The sequence below is a fragment of the Pistacia vera genome, unplaced genomic scaffold (assembly GCF_008641045.1).
Source record: "Pistacia vera cultivar Batoury unplaced genomic scaffold, PisVer_v2 Contig34, whole genome shotgun sequence".
Taxonomy (NCBI): domain Eukaryota; kingdom Viridiplantae; phylum Streptophyta; class Magnoliopsida; order Sapindales; family Anacardiaceae; genus Pistacia; species Pistacia vera.
In genome coordinates this window covers 177,091-193,774 of record NW_022196157.1, presented here as the reverse complement: position 1 = coordinate 193,774, position 16,684 = coordinate 177,091, and the positions used below count along the sequence as shown (strand labels likewise).

The 16,684-nt window shown below is 35.7% G+C and overlaps 2 protein-coding genes across 2 annotated transcripts; both read right to left on the bottom strand.

Moving 5' to 3' along the window:
• Positions 1-750: 750 nt before the first annotated feature.
• LOC116138292 (alpha-taxilin-like) lies at positions 751-4,792 on the bottom strand (the record flags this gene model as incomplete). Its single annotated transcript, XM_031424007.1, has 10 exons — positions 751-1,211; positions 1,718-1,813; positions 1,921-1,977; positions 2,509-2,691; positions 2,789-2,855; positions 2,966-3,030; positions 3,518-3,595; positions 3,775-3,842; positions 4,357-4,465; positions 4,688-4,792. Coding segments are annotated over 10 exons (963 nt in total), but the record flags the coding sequence as incomplete, so codon positions are not given.
• A 437-nt stretch (positions 4,793-5,229) lies between these two features.
• On the bottom strand, positions 5,230-6,652 carry LOC116138291. The gene is made up of 2 exons (XM_031424006.1): positions 6,628-6,652; positions 5,230-5,926 (listed from the first exon to the last, which is right to left on the bottom strand). The coding sequence occupies exon 2, from the start codon at positions 5,919-5,921 to the stop codon at positions 5,352-5,354; it is 570 nt and encodes a 189-aa protein (XP_031279866.1). The 5' UTR covers positions 5,922-5,926; positions 6,628-6,652; the 3' UTR covers positions 5,230-5,351.
• Positions 6,653-16,684: the final 10,032 nt, after the last annotated feature.

The window sequence follows — 16,684 nt, the reverse complement described above, 5'->3', positions numbered from 1 at the left end:
AAAAAAAATTACAGTTGAAACTACTGTCTTTATAAACTATCACCTTCAAACAAAGTTGCCAAGTTTAACTTATTTTTGTTACCATTACAGTGTAATTGAAATTTTATAAATCACCACTGGATAACCTGATGATAAAAGAGCAAAAAAAGATTCTATGAGCTCTCCCGAATTTGAGTCCCTACGGGCTTTAATAGGGGTGACCACAGAAGGGCTTACTTGGTTGTCAACTTCAAAGTTTCGAGAGATTTGTTGAGATACACACAAATTGACCCAAACATCCTCGTAAAAAAAAAAAAAAAAAGTTTATACTTTATATGTAATAAATGGCCTTTCAGGGGAATGAAAATTCACCCAAGGTTTGAAATCTGATTGTCGAAAGCTCAGTACCGATTCCCAGGATTGTAAAAATTTCACATGATTCAGTTCTATATATTCCAATTGTACAAATGTGTATGCCTAATGGGTTGCCTATAATCAAGAAAAACATTAGAAACAGTGAAAGAACAAGAATGGACAATGCCCCACTCTTTGAATCTGATATTATTTCATATAAACCTGAGACAAACAAAAAGCAAGATGTTCAAAACCTCGTATCTTATATGCTGCTGACTTCTTCTATGTCACAAGATTAGAAACTAACATTGAATTAAAAAATAATAATAATAATAATAATAAAAACATTTAAATGGAAAATTTAAAAATCAATCTCATAGAGTCAGATCAGCATAAAGCAAGTCATGGAAGAAATCAGGCACTAATATTTTTGAAAATTAAACAAGCTTTCAACCGCGCTCTTCAGGCTAGCCTGGCATGGCCGGCTTTGTTATTTAACACATAAATTCATGCCTAAAGTCCTGATTTAACCTTAACTCGTTCAAGGAAAGCACAGGTGAAGAAGCAACATATATAAAATGCTGAATAATACAATGATTGCTGAAGAATGCATTATATTCAAACAAGTTACAGATCTCCAATGCTTCATCTCAAAGCAGAAGTCATAGATACGACAAAATATGGCATGTAATTCATCATGGTAGTTACAAAATTCATTGTAAGACGGTACAATCCGTTGGGATTTATACTGGAACTGAATCAGAGCTGTTGCTTCTGACAGTATTTTGCTTCCTTTCTGCCTGAAGTGATCGGCACAATGATTCAAGTTTTTCTTTCTGATTCTTGGATTTTTCCAATTGTTTCTTCATTCTCTCACGCTGGTTGGACAAAGAAAGAGTTTTAAGTACTATATAATTTAACAATAAGATATAAAAAGCATATCTCAATCCAAAGGGGGGAACGTAGGAAAAAGATGTGATAGTGTATGTCAGCGAAACCAATTAGAACAATAGTCCATGATTGCCCTGTTTCATGCAGAAAGACCAACGATGGTGGCAAGAAGAACCACCTCAGACAAGACTTGTCGTCGTTAAAAGGAATTAACTAGCAATAAAATCAGCGCAACAAACTTCAATGGCAACAATAACAGAAGTTTTCTCCAACAATTTCTGCACTCATTACATGAAGCTTAAGCACGAGGGATAGTGTTATATGGCATAGATATTCTAAAAGGGAAAAAATTACTTTTTAAAAATCCAAGCCACAATGGTCCTAGCATATAGAGGGCAGATGGTCTTTGGGTGGGAGGGTGTTCAGGGTTCAGTCTTTACAGTAAAAGGGAAAAAGAGAAAGATAAGATCAAGAAAATGCAAAAACAACTAACCTCCTCAACAAGTTCTATAAGTGTAACATCTGATTTCTCACATTTGCTCTTCAAGAATACATTTTCCTTCTTCAGTTCCTTGATTGATTTTGCCATCTAGTGTTTACGTACAAAGAAATAAAAATGGTACATTAGCATCATGCAATCATGAAAACCAAGCCTTAAATCCATATATCTAATCTTTAAAAAAAGTAAAATTTTACCTTTTCAATCTCTTGCTTAAATGTTTCGAAGACCTCATTGCTCTTCAACAATGCATCCTGCAGAGTCAAATAGCTATTTACTTCGGGCACAAGATAACCCAATAAAATATTCTTTGATAACTTTACTATGTATCTACTAATTAAGAGACTGCTTTACACATGCACAGTAGATACTTAATGAGACCATGAGACCATGCCTTAAATTGAATTAATGTGAAATGTGGTACAAATATCCCATGACTACCTGAACAAGCACTTGGATTAAATCCATCTCTAACTCAAAGAAAAAATGATTCTGACACCATGCTAAGAAGTCAGAACAACCAACCCTTGCATTATACATGTCATGAGGACAAAATTTCAAAAAGGTTACACATCCAACCACCCAAATACAATTAAATTTAATTGATTAACCAACATCCCAAAATACATCCTTTAGCTCTTATTATCATATTATTATTTTATAGAGATATTTAAGAATGCTAGGTGAGAGAGACAAAAGAATGTCTCCTATGCAACTATCATCAAAATGTGGTCAGTAAGGTTTTTATGCATTATTTTAAGGCAATGAACTCAAATGAGGTAGACCTGGAATTGCTGGAATTTTTCTCCGTCAGCAGTCAACTGCAAGCGCAAATTCTTTTCGGTAGCCAGTAATTGGGATACCTGCTCAGCATATAATTTCATTTGGGACTGCTCCTGAACTAGTTTCTCTTCATGCTGCTTAATTTTTAATTCAGCAAGCTGAAGTTCCAGGGTTTTCTGCTTTAACTATGCATCCAAAGTCCACAGCAATATAACATCAATCAATAAGTCAAGAAGCCTAAGTCAAAAAACATCAGATAAACAAGTAAAAGTTAATCTAAACCTTCTGTCCATATTGTTGTTCAGTAAGGGCATACTGATCAGCTAGCTGCTTCAGATTATTTCTCAACCTAGACATAAAAAATAAGAGTAAATAACAGCTAGACAAAATATAGGGGTGAGATAAAATTCAAAAAACAAAATAAAATTGAAAACTTCGCCTGAATTCTCTTGTTCTTACATCTCATTCTCCTTTAGCTGAGTAAGACACTCATCCTTTTGCTCATCTAGCTTAACGCTAACATCCTACAACAAAAAGAAACAAACATTACAGAAATGAGCATAAATTGGAAAAAGAAAATGTAAATGGAAAGAGAAAAACGCATGAAGAGAACCATAAGCCCCAGTAAGAGAGTGAAAAAATATAATAAAATAACATCATAGGAAAACCAATTTAAAAATAAAAAATTCAAGAAACCAAGGTAACAGGCACTCTCCAATTCATGTTAGCATCAAGCAATTGGAGTTCTCACCTTATTACTTTATAGCCTGCGCAGACAGATATAACAAATTAACTAATCAATTAATTTTAGAGGTAAGAGTTAACTTAAACTGAGCATTTAGAACACATGCCACATAGAATGCTCAAATAAACATGAACAACAAAATTTGAGAACAATCATGCATTCATATGCTTATAGCTTATATGCTACACTAGGTTAAAGCAGGACAGAAAAGCAAGACGTAAAGAATAATTCACACATTCTCAACTAGTGAAGACCATAAATTAAACCTTGATTGCATCTTGAAACTTGGCTGATAAATCTAGTCTCAAGTTCTGTCCCTCTGTTGATACCCGCTTGCACTCATCCTGTGCAATAGTGAGCAAGCATCAATTCTCCATGAAACCGACAAATAGCTAGAAGGATGATTATGGGTCACTGTACAACTTCCCATACCAAATTGGTAAGGGAAATTAACTTAAGTAGAGAATATTTCATAGAATTTAAATTACTCCATGGGAAGAAAAGTGATCGTGAAAAAGTATACCATTAGCATCTTGTTCTGACGTTGTAATTCTCTACAAAGAGACTCTAGCTTATCTCTAACAGCAATAGCTACAAATAGAAAATAAAAAGGGTGAAATCAGTGAAATGATATCGTCTACCTTCAACGTCAATAATAATGTATTAGGATACAAGTCAATAAAGTATACATGCTTCTGACCAAGCAAATTTTTCAACAAGTAAATAACAAGTTAGTATTACAATCTCTCTGCACAGTTTATATAAGGTTAAAAGGAAATCTATTTTATACAACAAAAGAATATTCCATAATATCACATAATGGTATCTCTAATTTCCAGACTCTTTGCAATACATCAATCTCATTTGACGGATTTTTACAAGTCTTCTTCTCAGCACGCCCAAATGGAATTACATCATCTTAACAGCAATTCATTGATAGAAAACCTTACTTTATAACAAAGACTATAAAATAATAAACGATGTCCCTTTTACCCATATGCACCAGATATATCATATGATTAAACCTCTGAACAAGCACCGTAGCAATCAGGGTTCATCTCAACTATCACAAAAGTTGTAAAAGCAAAGCCAAAGGATAACTTACCTGCATCTCTTTCGGCAAGAACTTGTTGATATCTCAGAGTGAATTCAAGAAACTCAGTTTCGGATTTAAAAGTGCGCTTTGTACTCTTACGTTTGGTTTCGGTGTTTTCCTGCACAACCACAAAGTAAACTATTTAAGCTAGTGAACTACATTTTGAAATTTGAAAACAATCAAAAAATGAAGAGTAAATTCATACACCCACAATACTCAAAATGGGAAAATATGACAGGTTCAAAAGTGAATGCTTAAAACTAACCAAAAAATAAAAACTCTGTAGATCATCATACAGATCTATAGAAAAATAACATCAAAGTACGAAAATATTATTAACCGGTTTTCTGCTTTTCAAAGAATCATCACTTTCTGATGCAGATAACTCCTTTGTACGGGTTCCCTGCGCATCTGATCTTCCTTCAATTGCTACAAAATGAATGAAATAGGGTACATTTTGAAAATGTCAAAAAACAGAAATACAAAGACATATTGATAGAGATGCATATGTATGAACAATTCTCTGGATGCATGGCCTAAATTAAAATACTTTACTTCTAAGATCCTTCAAGAAGTTGGTGCCTTCAGAAATCCAACTATATTCAACTCAATTCCTTTTGTCATTCTAATACAAAAGCCAATCACCTAAAGCATCAATTCTTTGGAAGTATATCAAGCTTTTCAGATGTGTCTACCAAAATCGTTTCAAGGGTTTAATAACTGTCAGTATATATTCTAATCGTTTGACATAACACACATTCATTTGGTCATTCCTGCTTTCAACTATAATATAAAATAATTTATTTAAAAAGAAAAGTCAGGATAAATGATCGGAGAGATGAATGTTAGTAGTACTCTGTCTACACCTTCTATCAATGTCAAATATCCCCTACCTCCCAGGGTGGAGGGAAAAACCACCTCATCTTACTTTTTGGAGTTTCCCGTACATTCTTTCTGCAAAATTACCATAATGCTTCATAAAGCATCTGATCTAATATGCTGTATCAAGTCAGTGTGCTGTACATTCTCCCGATAAAAAGGTAAAACGGGCAGCCACAAACACTTATATGCAGTGTATTATTTAGAAGGAAAAGTAGGAAATTGCATTCAAGTTGAATATAATTACATCTCTTTGTATTTTGACATTCCCCTTGAACTTGGCCTTTTACCTCGCTGCATCCAGATATCCCAGCTGAAGCCTCCGAAACTGAAGCAACTGCTGTAGGCATGGCCGGCATACCGTCTGTTTCCTCCACTGAACCCTTATTAGGCATTTTGATTAAGTCCACTGAAGCATCGAAATTATCCATTTCAGATAATGGAACAGGAAAAGTTCTCAGTTTCTGAGTCTTCTCTGTCCTACCCTTGCTTGTTTGAAACTCTTCTGATGCCAACTCATGTGTCGATTCATTTGAATGATCTAATTCCACAAAACCCTCATCCTTGTAATCACCAAGCGAGTTTTCTTGTTCTAAAGTTGGTGTTGCAGGAGCTAGAGCTTCTGTGGGGCTATCAACAAACCCATCTGGCAATGAATCTACTTCAGGAAGCTGATTTGCAGCTGCGCCCTCCATTATACCTACACTTCCACCACAAAAACAGAATCATCAATATAAACAGCCACTACCACAAACTAATGCAACAAATACAGGGAAAAACAGTTATACTATGCCCATCTTTTTTTGAAGATTTCCTAAATAGTTTCATATTTTCGAAAAGAGAAAGAAATAAATATAAAACTGATGCAGAAAACTCATGACATTTCCTTTTTAAGGACTGCAACTTCAGTAAAAACTGGCTATTCTGTATCCCCAGCATCAAAATCACAGTTGAGAAAACCAAACCAACACACAAATTGATTACTTGTACAGTAACAATTTAGCTAGTTTCAACATCAGACTTCAGTGAGAAACAAATTGAAGATTTTATATCATTTTCATGACAGTAAACTTAAGTCTCAGTTCTTCAAATTAGAACCACAATCTCTTGCACTACTTTTTCCCTATAATTTATCAAAAACTCCAAACAAAAAAAGCAATTACTGCTTATTTTTTCAACGTTTATGATTATCCCATTTAGGAGAAGAAAGGAAAAAAAGAGAAGCTTTAAGAACTAAATACGCTGAAATCGTTGGTAGTTTCAATTTCAAAAAGCTCTTAATCACAGGTAAAACATCAACCAAATGACATAAATACAGAAACCCATCTCTTAAAATACGAGTGCCCGACAAAGAGACAGCTTAAAAAAAAAAAGATGCTAATTCTGCAACTGGGTTTTCACCATTTCACCAAGAGCTTAAATCTACACTAAACCCATAAATAAAAATGACTAACGATTGGTAAATTAAAATGTAGAAAACCGATCAAACAGGAGCTGTAGCGATCTACGGTAAGCAGAAAGCAAGAAAATCAGAGAGAGAAAGAGAGAATACCAGCACGTTGTGAGTGAGAGAAACGTCCTCGCTTTCGTTGAACAGAAAGAAACACAAACAAAACAATGCGTCTTCTCCAGTGGGGTTTTAGTTTTATAATTTTATTACGAAAAGAAAAGAAAAAAGTTTATAAAATATGTTTAGTAAAATTAATTTTTTTGAAACGACGCCTTGGTTTTTTTTCCGTAGTATATTGAGAATATCATAAGATGTAAAATAAACCTCAATTATTATTAATGTGAGTTGAAAGATGAGGAGATATTTTGATCCTTTGCTATCATATCATTATCCATTTATATTTAATTAAAGAATTAAGGAGATTATGTTTACGTTGTTAAATTAATTTTCTCCAAGAGTTAATTTGGTAATTATTTTCCTTTCAATTATAAGAATTTGTAGTACATGAGCATAACAACCGTTCTATCATTAATTAGCATTAATTGAAATTAATGCTGGCTAATTTGGCCCATTTAGAAGGCTTTTTTTTTTCTTTTTTCTGTAATCGGAGTATTCGAACAAGTTTATACGTACTCTAACTAACTCTCGAACTCTACTTAACACTCTACAAACTCAAAGTATCATGTAAGTTACAATGTGACAGATGACCCAAAGATTCTAACCCAAAAAATCAATAAAGAAATCAAATCTCCATACGCCCACCTTGGGATTATTTAGAAGCAAATTTTGTTAGATAAGAAACAAAATTATATTTATGAATCTTGACATAAATTGTGGGATTTTGTTACTCTTCTTTATATCCTAAAAATGAACTGTGATTATTTGAGATATAATTGGAACCATTTAGAGCGTATAATTTTGTTAGCTTCTTTACTGCAAATCTAAAGTTGAAATAAGTGACATAGTTATCAAATCGCGTGTCATATCTCGTATCGAAAACCTAATTTTTCAAATCATGTATTGTGTATCGTATTGTATCATAAGATACTATTTTTTCAAAATAATAATAATAATAATGAAAAGAAAGATGATATCCTTACAAAGACTCATACAAAGAGGGCTACAAAATGACATCATCCAGAAAAAAAAAAAAAAAAAAACGGAAAGAGAGAGAGAGAAAAATCATGAAAATCAAGTGCAGAGATTGTCTTTGTATGCCCCCTTTGTATGTGTCTTTGTAAAACTAGCATTGCTCTAATGAAAATAATGGACATTTTCTTAAAATTAATATTATCCCCAATATTAATTAACGAATTTTATGATATTATTAGTTTTAAATTATGGTATTATATAATAAAAATTAATCACAAAATTAAGAATCTATATCATTTTCTCTTAACCATACATATCATTTCCAAGATCAATGTCAATATCTATATCTTCACTTGTGTTATTATTATTATGCAAAATAAGCAACACATCTTCCTCTTCACTTTTTCTATGTTAAATGGGTAAATTTGAACGGGTTTTAGTGAACTGGATTGGGTGACTCGAATCCGACCCGATCTATTTCAATTCAACCTAAAAAATTTATTGGCCCAAATTAATAAAGTAATATCGATATTTTTAAATATATTAACTAATACGTATTGTAGGATACATATCAACGTATCGAAAGGTTTAAGATACACTTTTTGATACGTATCGTTGGTAACCTATATCGTAAGATTCTAATAACCATGATCAACGGGCTCTTGGATCATACTATCTCCAACAAGTTATGAATGAAGATGAAAGAAATCATCATCCAATAGTCCTAACTTCATAATTTGATTCATTCTTATTATAAAATTTTCTATAAAATTACATGAATCAATTAAATCAAGATCTTTTTATGATTTCGTGGTCGTCCGATTAGTTGGAAATAGAAATTGAAGGCTGGTTTTCTATGTATTACCAGTCGTGTATTGCATTATATTTATAGAGGTAATACATGTATTTGAATTTACAAAGTGGTTACTGAGAAGATAAGAACATAGCCATAATATATTTAAATAATAGCTTGTTATGATGCGGCATTATCAACTTCCGAGATCTTCTCATGTTTAGAATTCAAATACTGTTGATCAGTTATAACTACAGAATCCTTTATAGCTGATATATCTCTAACATCCCCCTTCAAACTGATGGGAAGATCACGAATCATCAGTTTGTCTCGAAGTAATCTGAACCGTGAGGAAGTAAGTCCTTTAGTGAATATGTCTGATGGTTGTTCAGCTGTTGAGATGTATTTGGCTTGAATGTCTCGATTGAAAATCTTCTCATGGATGAAGTGGTAGTCCACTTCAATATGCTTTGTTCGGGCATGAAAAACAGGATTGGATGATAGAGCTAAAGCACTGATGTTATCAATCCAAATGCAAGGGGCAGTGTGCAGAGGTATGTGGAGTTCCTTAAGTAGCATCCTTAGCTAATAGAGCTCAGCCACTGTGTGTGCCATTGACCAATACTCAGCCTCTGTGCTGGATCTGGAAACAACGGATTGCTTCTTGGCTGTCCAAGAAATTAGGCAAGGACCAAGGTAAATGCAATAACCCGAGGTGGACTTTTTGTCGTCAGGACTACCGGCCCAGTCTGAATCACAGAAAGCATTAAGGTTTAAAGAGCCTTTGCTGAATTGAAGACCAAAATGAAGTGTCCCTTTGAGATATCTTAGGACTCGCTTGACAACGGTGAGATGTGTAGTTCTTGGACAATGAAGGAACTGGCATAGCTGGTTGACACTATAGGAGAGGTCTGGCCTTGTAAGTGTCAAGTATTGGAGAGCTCCCACCATTGTTCTATATTCGGTAGGATCAGGGAGAGGGTCACCGGAGAGCTTTGAAAGCTTGCTACCTGAGGTACAAGGTGTAGAGGCTGGTTTAGCACCTTCCATCTTCAGTTTGCATAGTAAATCAGTTGCATACTTCCTTTGATTTAAATGAAGACCTGTAGATGTAGGAGTGATCTGTATGCCTAAAAAATATGATAAGGGACCAAGATCTTTAACAGCAAATTCGGTTTTGAGGTTAAGAATAAGATGCTCAATGGTATATGATGCATTGCTAGTGACAATGATGCCATCAACATAAATGAGCACAAAAACACAGATGCTGTTTTGATGAAAAGTGAAAAGGAACGTGTCAACTGTAGAGGTAGTAAAACCGAGCTCCAATAAAACCTGAGAGAGCCTCAAGAACCAAGCTCTAGGAGCTTGTTTGAGGTCATATATGGATTTGTGAAGAAGGCAGACATGATCAGGCAGCTCAGGGTCTTCAAAGCCTCTAGGTTGCTCTATATAGACCTCTTCCTCAAGAAAACCATGGAGAAAAGCATTAGAAATATCAAGTTGTCTAATGCACCAGTTGTAATGAACAGCCAAAGCTAAAACCATTCTAATTGTAGCAGGTTTAATAACAGGGCTAAACGTTTCATTGAAGTCCAGACCATCAACTTGATCAAACCCTTTGGTAACTAACCTTGCCTTGTACCTGTCAAGAGTGCCATCAGATTTCTGTTTAACTTTGAATACCTATTTATTCCGCACAACCTTTTGATGAGTGGGTCGGGGACAAAGGGTCCAAGTATTGTTTGCTAAAAGTGCACTATACTCAGCTTGCATAGCACTTAGCCAATTAGGATCCCTCACTGCTTGCTAATAAGTCCGGGGTTCAGTAGGTAAGGAGGAGGTAAAGAAGGCTTTGAGAAGGTGTTTGGTGGAATGATAGAGGTGATATTCTGGGAATTGCTTAGGTTTCAAGGAATTGGTTTGAGATCTGGTTATAATTCTAGATGAAGTTGGATCTGTGGATGGAGGGATGGGTTGTGTATATGTGTTAAAGGAAGAGGGTGGGGGAGAGGTTGGTGGTGAAGAGGTAGGAGTGGGTAAGTGACTGCTGGCAGGAAAGGAATTGGCTGAAGTGAAAGTGTTATCTGATGGAGAGACAAGAGTAGGGAGGGGACTGTTATCAAGTCGTGGAGTTGAATCTGGAATAGGCAAATTGACTGAGGTTGAAGTGTTTTCTGGAGGAGAGGTAACAGGTAAGGTGATAGGAGCAGGTTATGAGATGTGTTCAGTTATAACTGAAGGAAAAAAAAAATAGGATTAATGGAAAGATTACTTGATGATGAAGAAGATGTGAGCACAGGAGAGCACTCCTGCAAGGTTGGAGATCCAGCAGCTTTATCCTTTGTGATCTGAGCAAGAAAACTCATTTCATCGAAAACCACATGTCTGGAGATGTATGCACGTTTAGTTTGAATATCCATACATCTACACCCCTTTTGATTTGTACTATAACCAAGGAACACACATCTTTTGCTTCTAAAGGCTAACTTGTGGGAATTGTAAAATCTGAGTAATGGAAAACACAGGCAGCCAAAGGTCTTGAGGAGTGAATAATTTGGTTCCTTGTTAAGAAAGGTAAAGTAGGGAGATTTGTTGGCCAGAACAGGAGTAGGAAGTCTGTTGATGAGATAGGTAGCAGTGAGAAAGGCATCGACCCAATAGGTTGAGGAAAGATGAGATTAAGCTAGGACAGTTAAGCCAGTTTCTGTGATATGTCTGTGTTTCCTTTCTGAAATTCCATTTTGTTCTGAGGTGTAGGGGCATGTAAGTTTATGCAAAATCCCATTGGTTGAGAGATAAGATTGGAAGGCAATTGACAAGTATTCACCTCCATTATCAGTGTGGAGTTGTTTAATAGGCGTAGAGAATTACTTTTCAGCTAGGCATTTAAATCGAATGAAACAACTAAACACTTCAGATTTCTGCCTTAATGGAAACAACCAAGTGAATCTTGAAAAATCATCAATAAATATAATGTAAAACTTACAACCACCAACAGAAATGATAGGAGAAGTCCAGACATCCGAATGGATTAACTCAAGAGGAGTAATAAACCTATTATTGGACTCAGAGAAGGGAAGCTTATGACTCTTAGCAACTTGACATGACTCACATAAATGCCTAGATTTTATTGGACCAGAAACAGATAAAACAGAACTCTTGATTAATTTGGAAACGACAGACTCTGATGGATGACCCAATCTTGAATGTCAGACTTGAAGAGGAGCTATGACACCTAATAGAGCTGTGAATGATGAAAGTAGAGTAGCTTTAGGAGTTGACTTATTGAGTTTTAACTGCTGCAAGTACATGGGATAAAGACCACCTTTACTCGGTCCTTGGAGGAGTGTTTCCCTGGTCTGCATGTCCTTCACCAAAAAATGAGTGGAAGTGAGAATGAAGTAGCAGTTATTATCATGACAAAATTTCTGAATTGATAAAAGATTAGATGAGGCATTAGGACAATGAAGTATATCTGATAGAAAAAATCTTGTGTTGGAGTTGGAAAAAAAGGAAGAACCAGTGGTAGTGATGGTTAAACCTCCTCCATTGCCTACTGTGACTATATCATTCCCATGATATGGTTGTTGATTCAGTGTCAGGTTCTCGAGCTCTGAAGTAATGTGATTGTTAGCACCGCTGTCAAGGTACCATGGCTGTTCTGGCTCCTGGACAGTATAAGTGTGAGCTGCCATAGCAGCCAGTTGTGCTGGAGGATGCCTGCCTTGGTAGTTGAAGTCCATTCGGTGGTAACAATCAAGTGCCTGATGATTGGATTTACCACATATTTGACAGGGAGGGAATTTGCTTGAAAAAGTAGATGTGTTTAAGGTGTTTAAGGGTGATGTTTTATGTGTATGAGAGGAAGGATTTGGAGGGGTGTTTGGAGTGATATTTGATCGAGTGAACTGCTGGTTTTTCTGAGGTAGGAATTTTGGTTTCCTGCCATAATGTGGTTTATGTTTATTGGTGAAGAAGGCCATTTGAGTACCTTCAGATGGTAAATTCTTATTTTGTGCCTCGAGAAGTTGCTCAAAGTTGAGTAACTCAGTTTGGAAATCATCAAAGGAGATGGAATGATCACGGGTTACAAAATTGAGAGTAGTGATGAAAGGGGTAAATATGGGGTTAAGTCTTCCAACAACATATGAAATCAGATCATCATTCTCAACAGACTTACCAGCGGTAGATAGTTGATCAGCCCAACTTTTTGCTGTAAGCAAGTAATCAGAACAGGTCTTAGTACCTTGTTGAAGAGTTTGGAGTTGTCTTTTGAGGTGAGAAATTCTGGAGCGAGACTGAGAAGCAAATCTAGTTGACAGTGTATTCCAAACTTGTTTGGAAGTAGTGAGACCATAAACGGTGGACAAAACCTTCTCACTAAAGGTAGCATTTAACCATGTCAGGATGAATTGATCCTTCTTCTGCCACACCAGGTAGGCAGGGTTGATATCAGAGGTGACTTTGTCATCTGAATCAATGAGGTACTGAGCAAGACACACCTCTGAGCCATCAACAATGCTGAGGAGGTCATGACTTCTCAGAACTGGAATAAACTGAGTAGTCCAGTTCAGATATTTTGGTCTCTCAAGTTCAACAGAGACCAAAGATGTGATATTAGAAATGATAAAAGAGGGATTATTGGAAGCTGAGGCCATAATGGATTGAAGGGAGAAAAGCGTGAGCTAATGAGAGCTCTGATACCAAGTTGGAAATAGAAATTGAAGGCTGGTTTTCTATGCATTACTAGTCGTGTATTGCATTATATTTATAAAGGTAATACATGTATTTGAATTTACAAAGTGATTACTGAGAAGATAAGAACATAGCTATAATATATTTAAATAATAGCTTGTTATGATGCGGCATTATCAACTTCTGAGATCTTCTCATGTTTAGAATTCAAATACTGTTGATCAGTTATAACTGCAGAATCCTCTATAGCTGATATATTTCTAACACGATCAACTTCATTTGCAAGATGCAAACTCATGAAAACCAACTACACTTCTCATCTAACGTATTTATCTGCAGGATCCATCCTGGTGATGCATTTTTAATAGTTCATGTTATAACTTGTTTTCAAAATGTTTAAATGAAATTATTCACGTTATTTTTATACAAAAGTTTTTTTAACCCCCCTACTCTTTAATTTTATATTATATTAGTTTCGGTTCTCGGTTCCGATTCCTAGCTATAGAAACCGGAACCGGAACCGGAATCGCACAGTAATGGGTTCCAAAAATTTGGAACTGGAACCTATCCATTGACGACCGTTTCCGGGTAGGAACCGAAACCGGAACCAAACCCCGTACCGCTGATTCCGGTTTCATTGGTTCTTTTGAACACCTTATTATTACATGCAAAATAAGCAACATATCTTCCTCTTCACTTTTTCTATGTAAAATGGGGTAATGTACGAGTTTAGTGAACTGGATTGGGTGACTCGAATCCGACCCGATCTATTTCAATCCGACCTGAAAAATTTATTAGGCCTTAGGCCCAAATTAATAAAGTAGTATTATATTTTAAGGATACGAACTAATATGTATTGTCGGATACATATCAACGTATTGAAAGGTTTAAGATACACTCTTTGATACGTATTGTTGACAACCTATATCATAAGATACGTATCAAATATCATAAGATATTAATAACCATGATCAACGGGCTCTTGGATCATACTATCTCCAACAAGTTATGAATGAAGATGAAATCATCATCATCCAATAGTCCTAACTTCATAATTGATTCATCTTATTATAAAATTTTCTACAAAATTACATGAATCAATTAAATCAAGATCCTTTTATGATTTCGTGGTCGTCCGATCACCCACCTTGGGATTATTTAGAAGCAAATTTTGTTAGATAAGAAACAAAATTATATTTATGAATCTTGACATAAATTGTGGGATTTTGTCACTCTTCTTTATATCCTAAAAATGAACTGTGATTATTTGAGATATAATTGGAACCATTTAGAGTGTATAATTTCGTTAGCTTGTTTACTGCAAATCTAAAGTTGAAATAAGTGACATAGTTATCAAATCGCGTGTCATATCGTGTATCGAAAACCTAATTTTTCAAATCATGTATTGTGTATCGTATCGTATCATAAGATACGTCTTTTTCAAAATAATAATAATAATAATGAAAATAATGGACATTTTCTTAAAATTAATATTATCCCCAAAGTTAATTAACAAATTTTATAATATTATTAGTTTTAAATTATGGTATTACATAATAAAAATTAATCACAAAATTAAGAATCTATGGCTCCGTTTGGTTCACTTTTTTGTATTTTTTAGAAAAAAAATTTGAAAAAAGTTGAGAAAAGTTGAGAAAAGTTGAATTGGGCGGATATTACGATGTAGGATTTAGAAATTAATGAAAATACCCCTTATGTTTGTTTATTTATTAAACACCCCTATAATAAAAGTTTGAAAGTTAACAAAAACACCCCCAATCCACCCATTGAATAATCACAGCCGGCCACCACCGCCGGAGGGTGGCCGGAGTCACCGTATCGGCGCATGACCGGCTGGATCTTGCTGGTTGTGCGCCGATGTGGCCTTTGCTGGCCAGATCTACGGCTAGATCTGGCCATTGACGGCCAGATCTGGCCACATTTGCTTGTCAACGATGGCCAAAGATACGGACGTCGTTGATGGTCAACGACGACCATATGTTCGCCATCGTTGATGTCTGGTTACGGCCAAAGATCTGGCCATCAACGACCAGATCTTTGGCCTTAGATCTGGCATTTTCCGGCTAGATCCACCGTGGATCTGGCTGGAAAAGGCTAGATTGGCGCACTACCAGCTGAATTATATCAGATTCTGGCCAACTTCCGGTAGTGATGGCCGAAATCTGGTATAATGTGGGTTTATGGGTGTTTTTGCAATTTTGAAAAAAAAAATTTAGGGGTATTTAATTAAATTAACAAATTTAGGGGGTTTAAAAAAAGTTAAATAATATTGGATAATATTGTGAGTTGTTGGGCATTTTACTGTTTAACTTTTTTGGGAATCCTAATAATAGTATTCCCAAAAACCAACCAAACGGAGCCTATATCATTTCCTCTTAACCATACATATAATTTCCAAAATCAATGTCAATATTTATGACTTCGTTTGGTTGGTTTTTGGGAATACTACTTTTAGTATTCACAAAAAAGTTAAACAGTAAAATACCCAAAAACTCACAATATTATTCAACTTTATTCAACTTTTTTTAAACCCCCTAAATTTGTTAATTTAATTAAATACCCCTAAATATTTTTTTTTAAATTGCAAAAACACCCCAACAATCCACATTTACCAGATTCCGGCCACCACTGCCGAAAAATGGCCGGAATCTGGTAGGATGGCGCATTACCTGCTGAATCTGGCCGGTAGTGTGCCGATCTAGCCTTTTCCGGCCAGATCTACGGTGCATCTGGCCGAAAAAGGCCAGATCTAAGGCCAAAGATCTGGCCGTTGACGGCCAGATCTTTGGTCGTAACCAGTCGGTAACGACGGCCAACAAACGGTCGTCGTTGATGGTCAACGATGACCGTTTGTTGGCCGTCGTTGACGAGCAAATACGGCCAGATCTAGCTGTCAATGGCCAGATCTAGCCGCCATTGACAGCTAGATCTGGCCGAAAAAGGCCATATCGACGCAAGACCGGTAAGATCCAGCAGGTCATGAGCCAATACGACGACTCCAGCCACCCTCCGACGGTGGTGGCCGGCTGTCCGTATTTGAGGGTGAGTTGGGGGTGTTTTTGTTAATTTTTAATGTTTTATTATAGGGGGTGTTTTGTAAAAAAACAAACATAGGGGGTATTTATGAATTTGTAAATCCTACATTGTAATACCCACCCAATTCAACTTTTTTTTTAACTTTTTTCTAAAAACTTTTCCCAAAAACACAAAATTGTGAACCCAACGGAGCCTATATCTTCACTTGTGTTATTATTATTAGGGGTGTTCGGTTTTGGGTACCCTGCATTTTTTAAGGAACCGAAACCGGAACTTGAACCGATGATTTCTTGAAATTTGGAACCAGAACGGTTTCGGTTCCTAGGTACTCAAAACCAGAACATGTAACAACGATTCCGGTTTCTGTT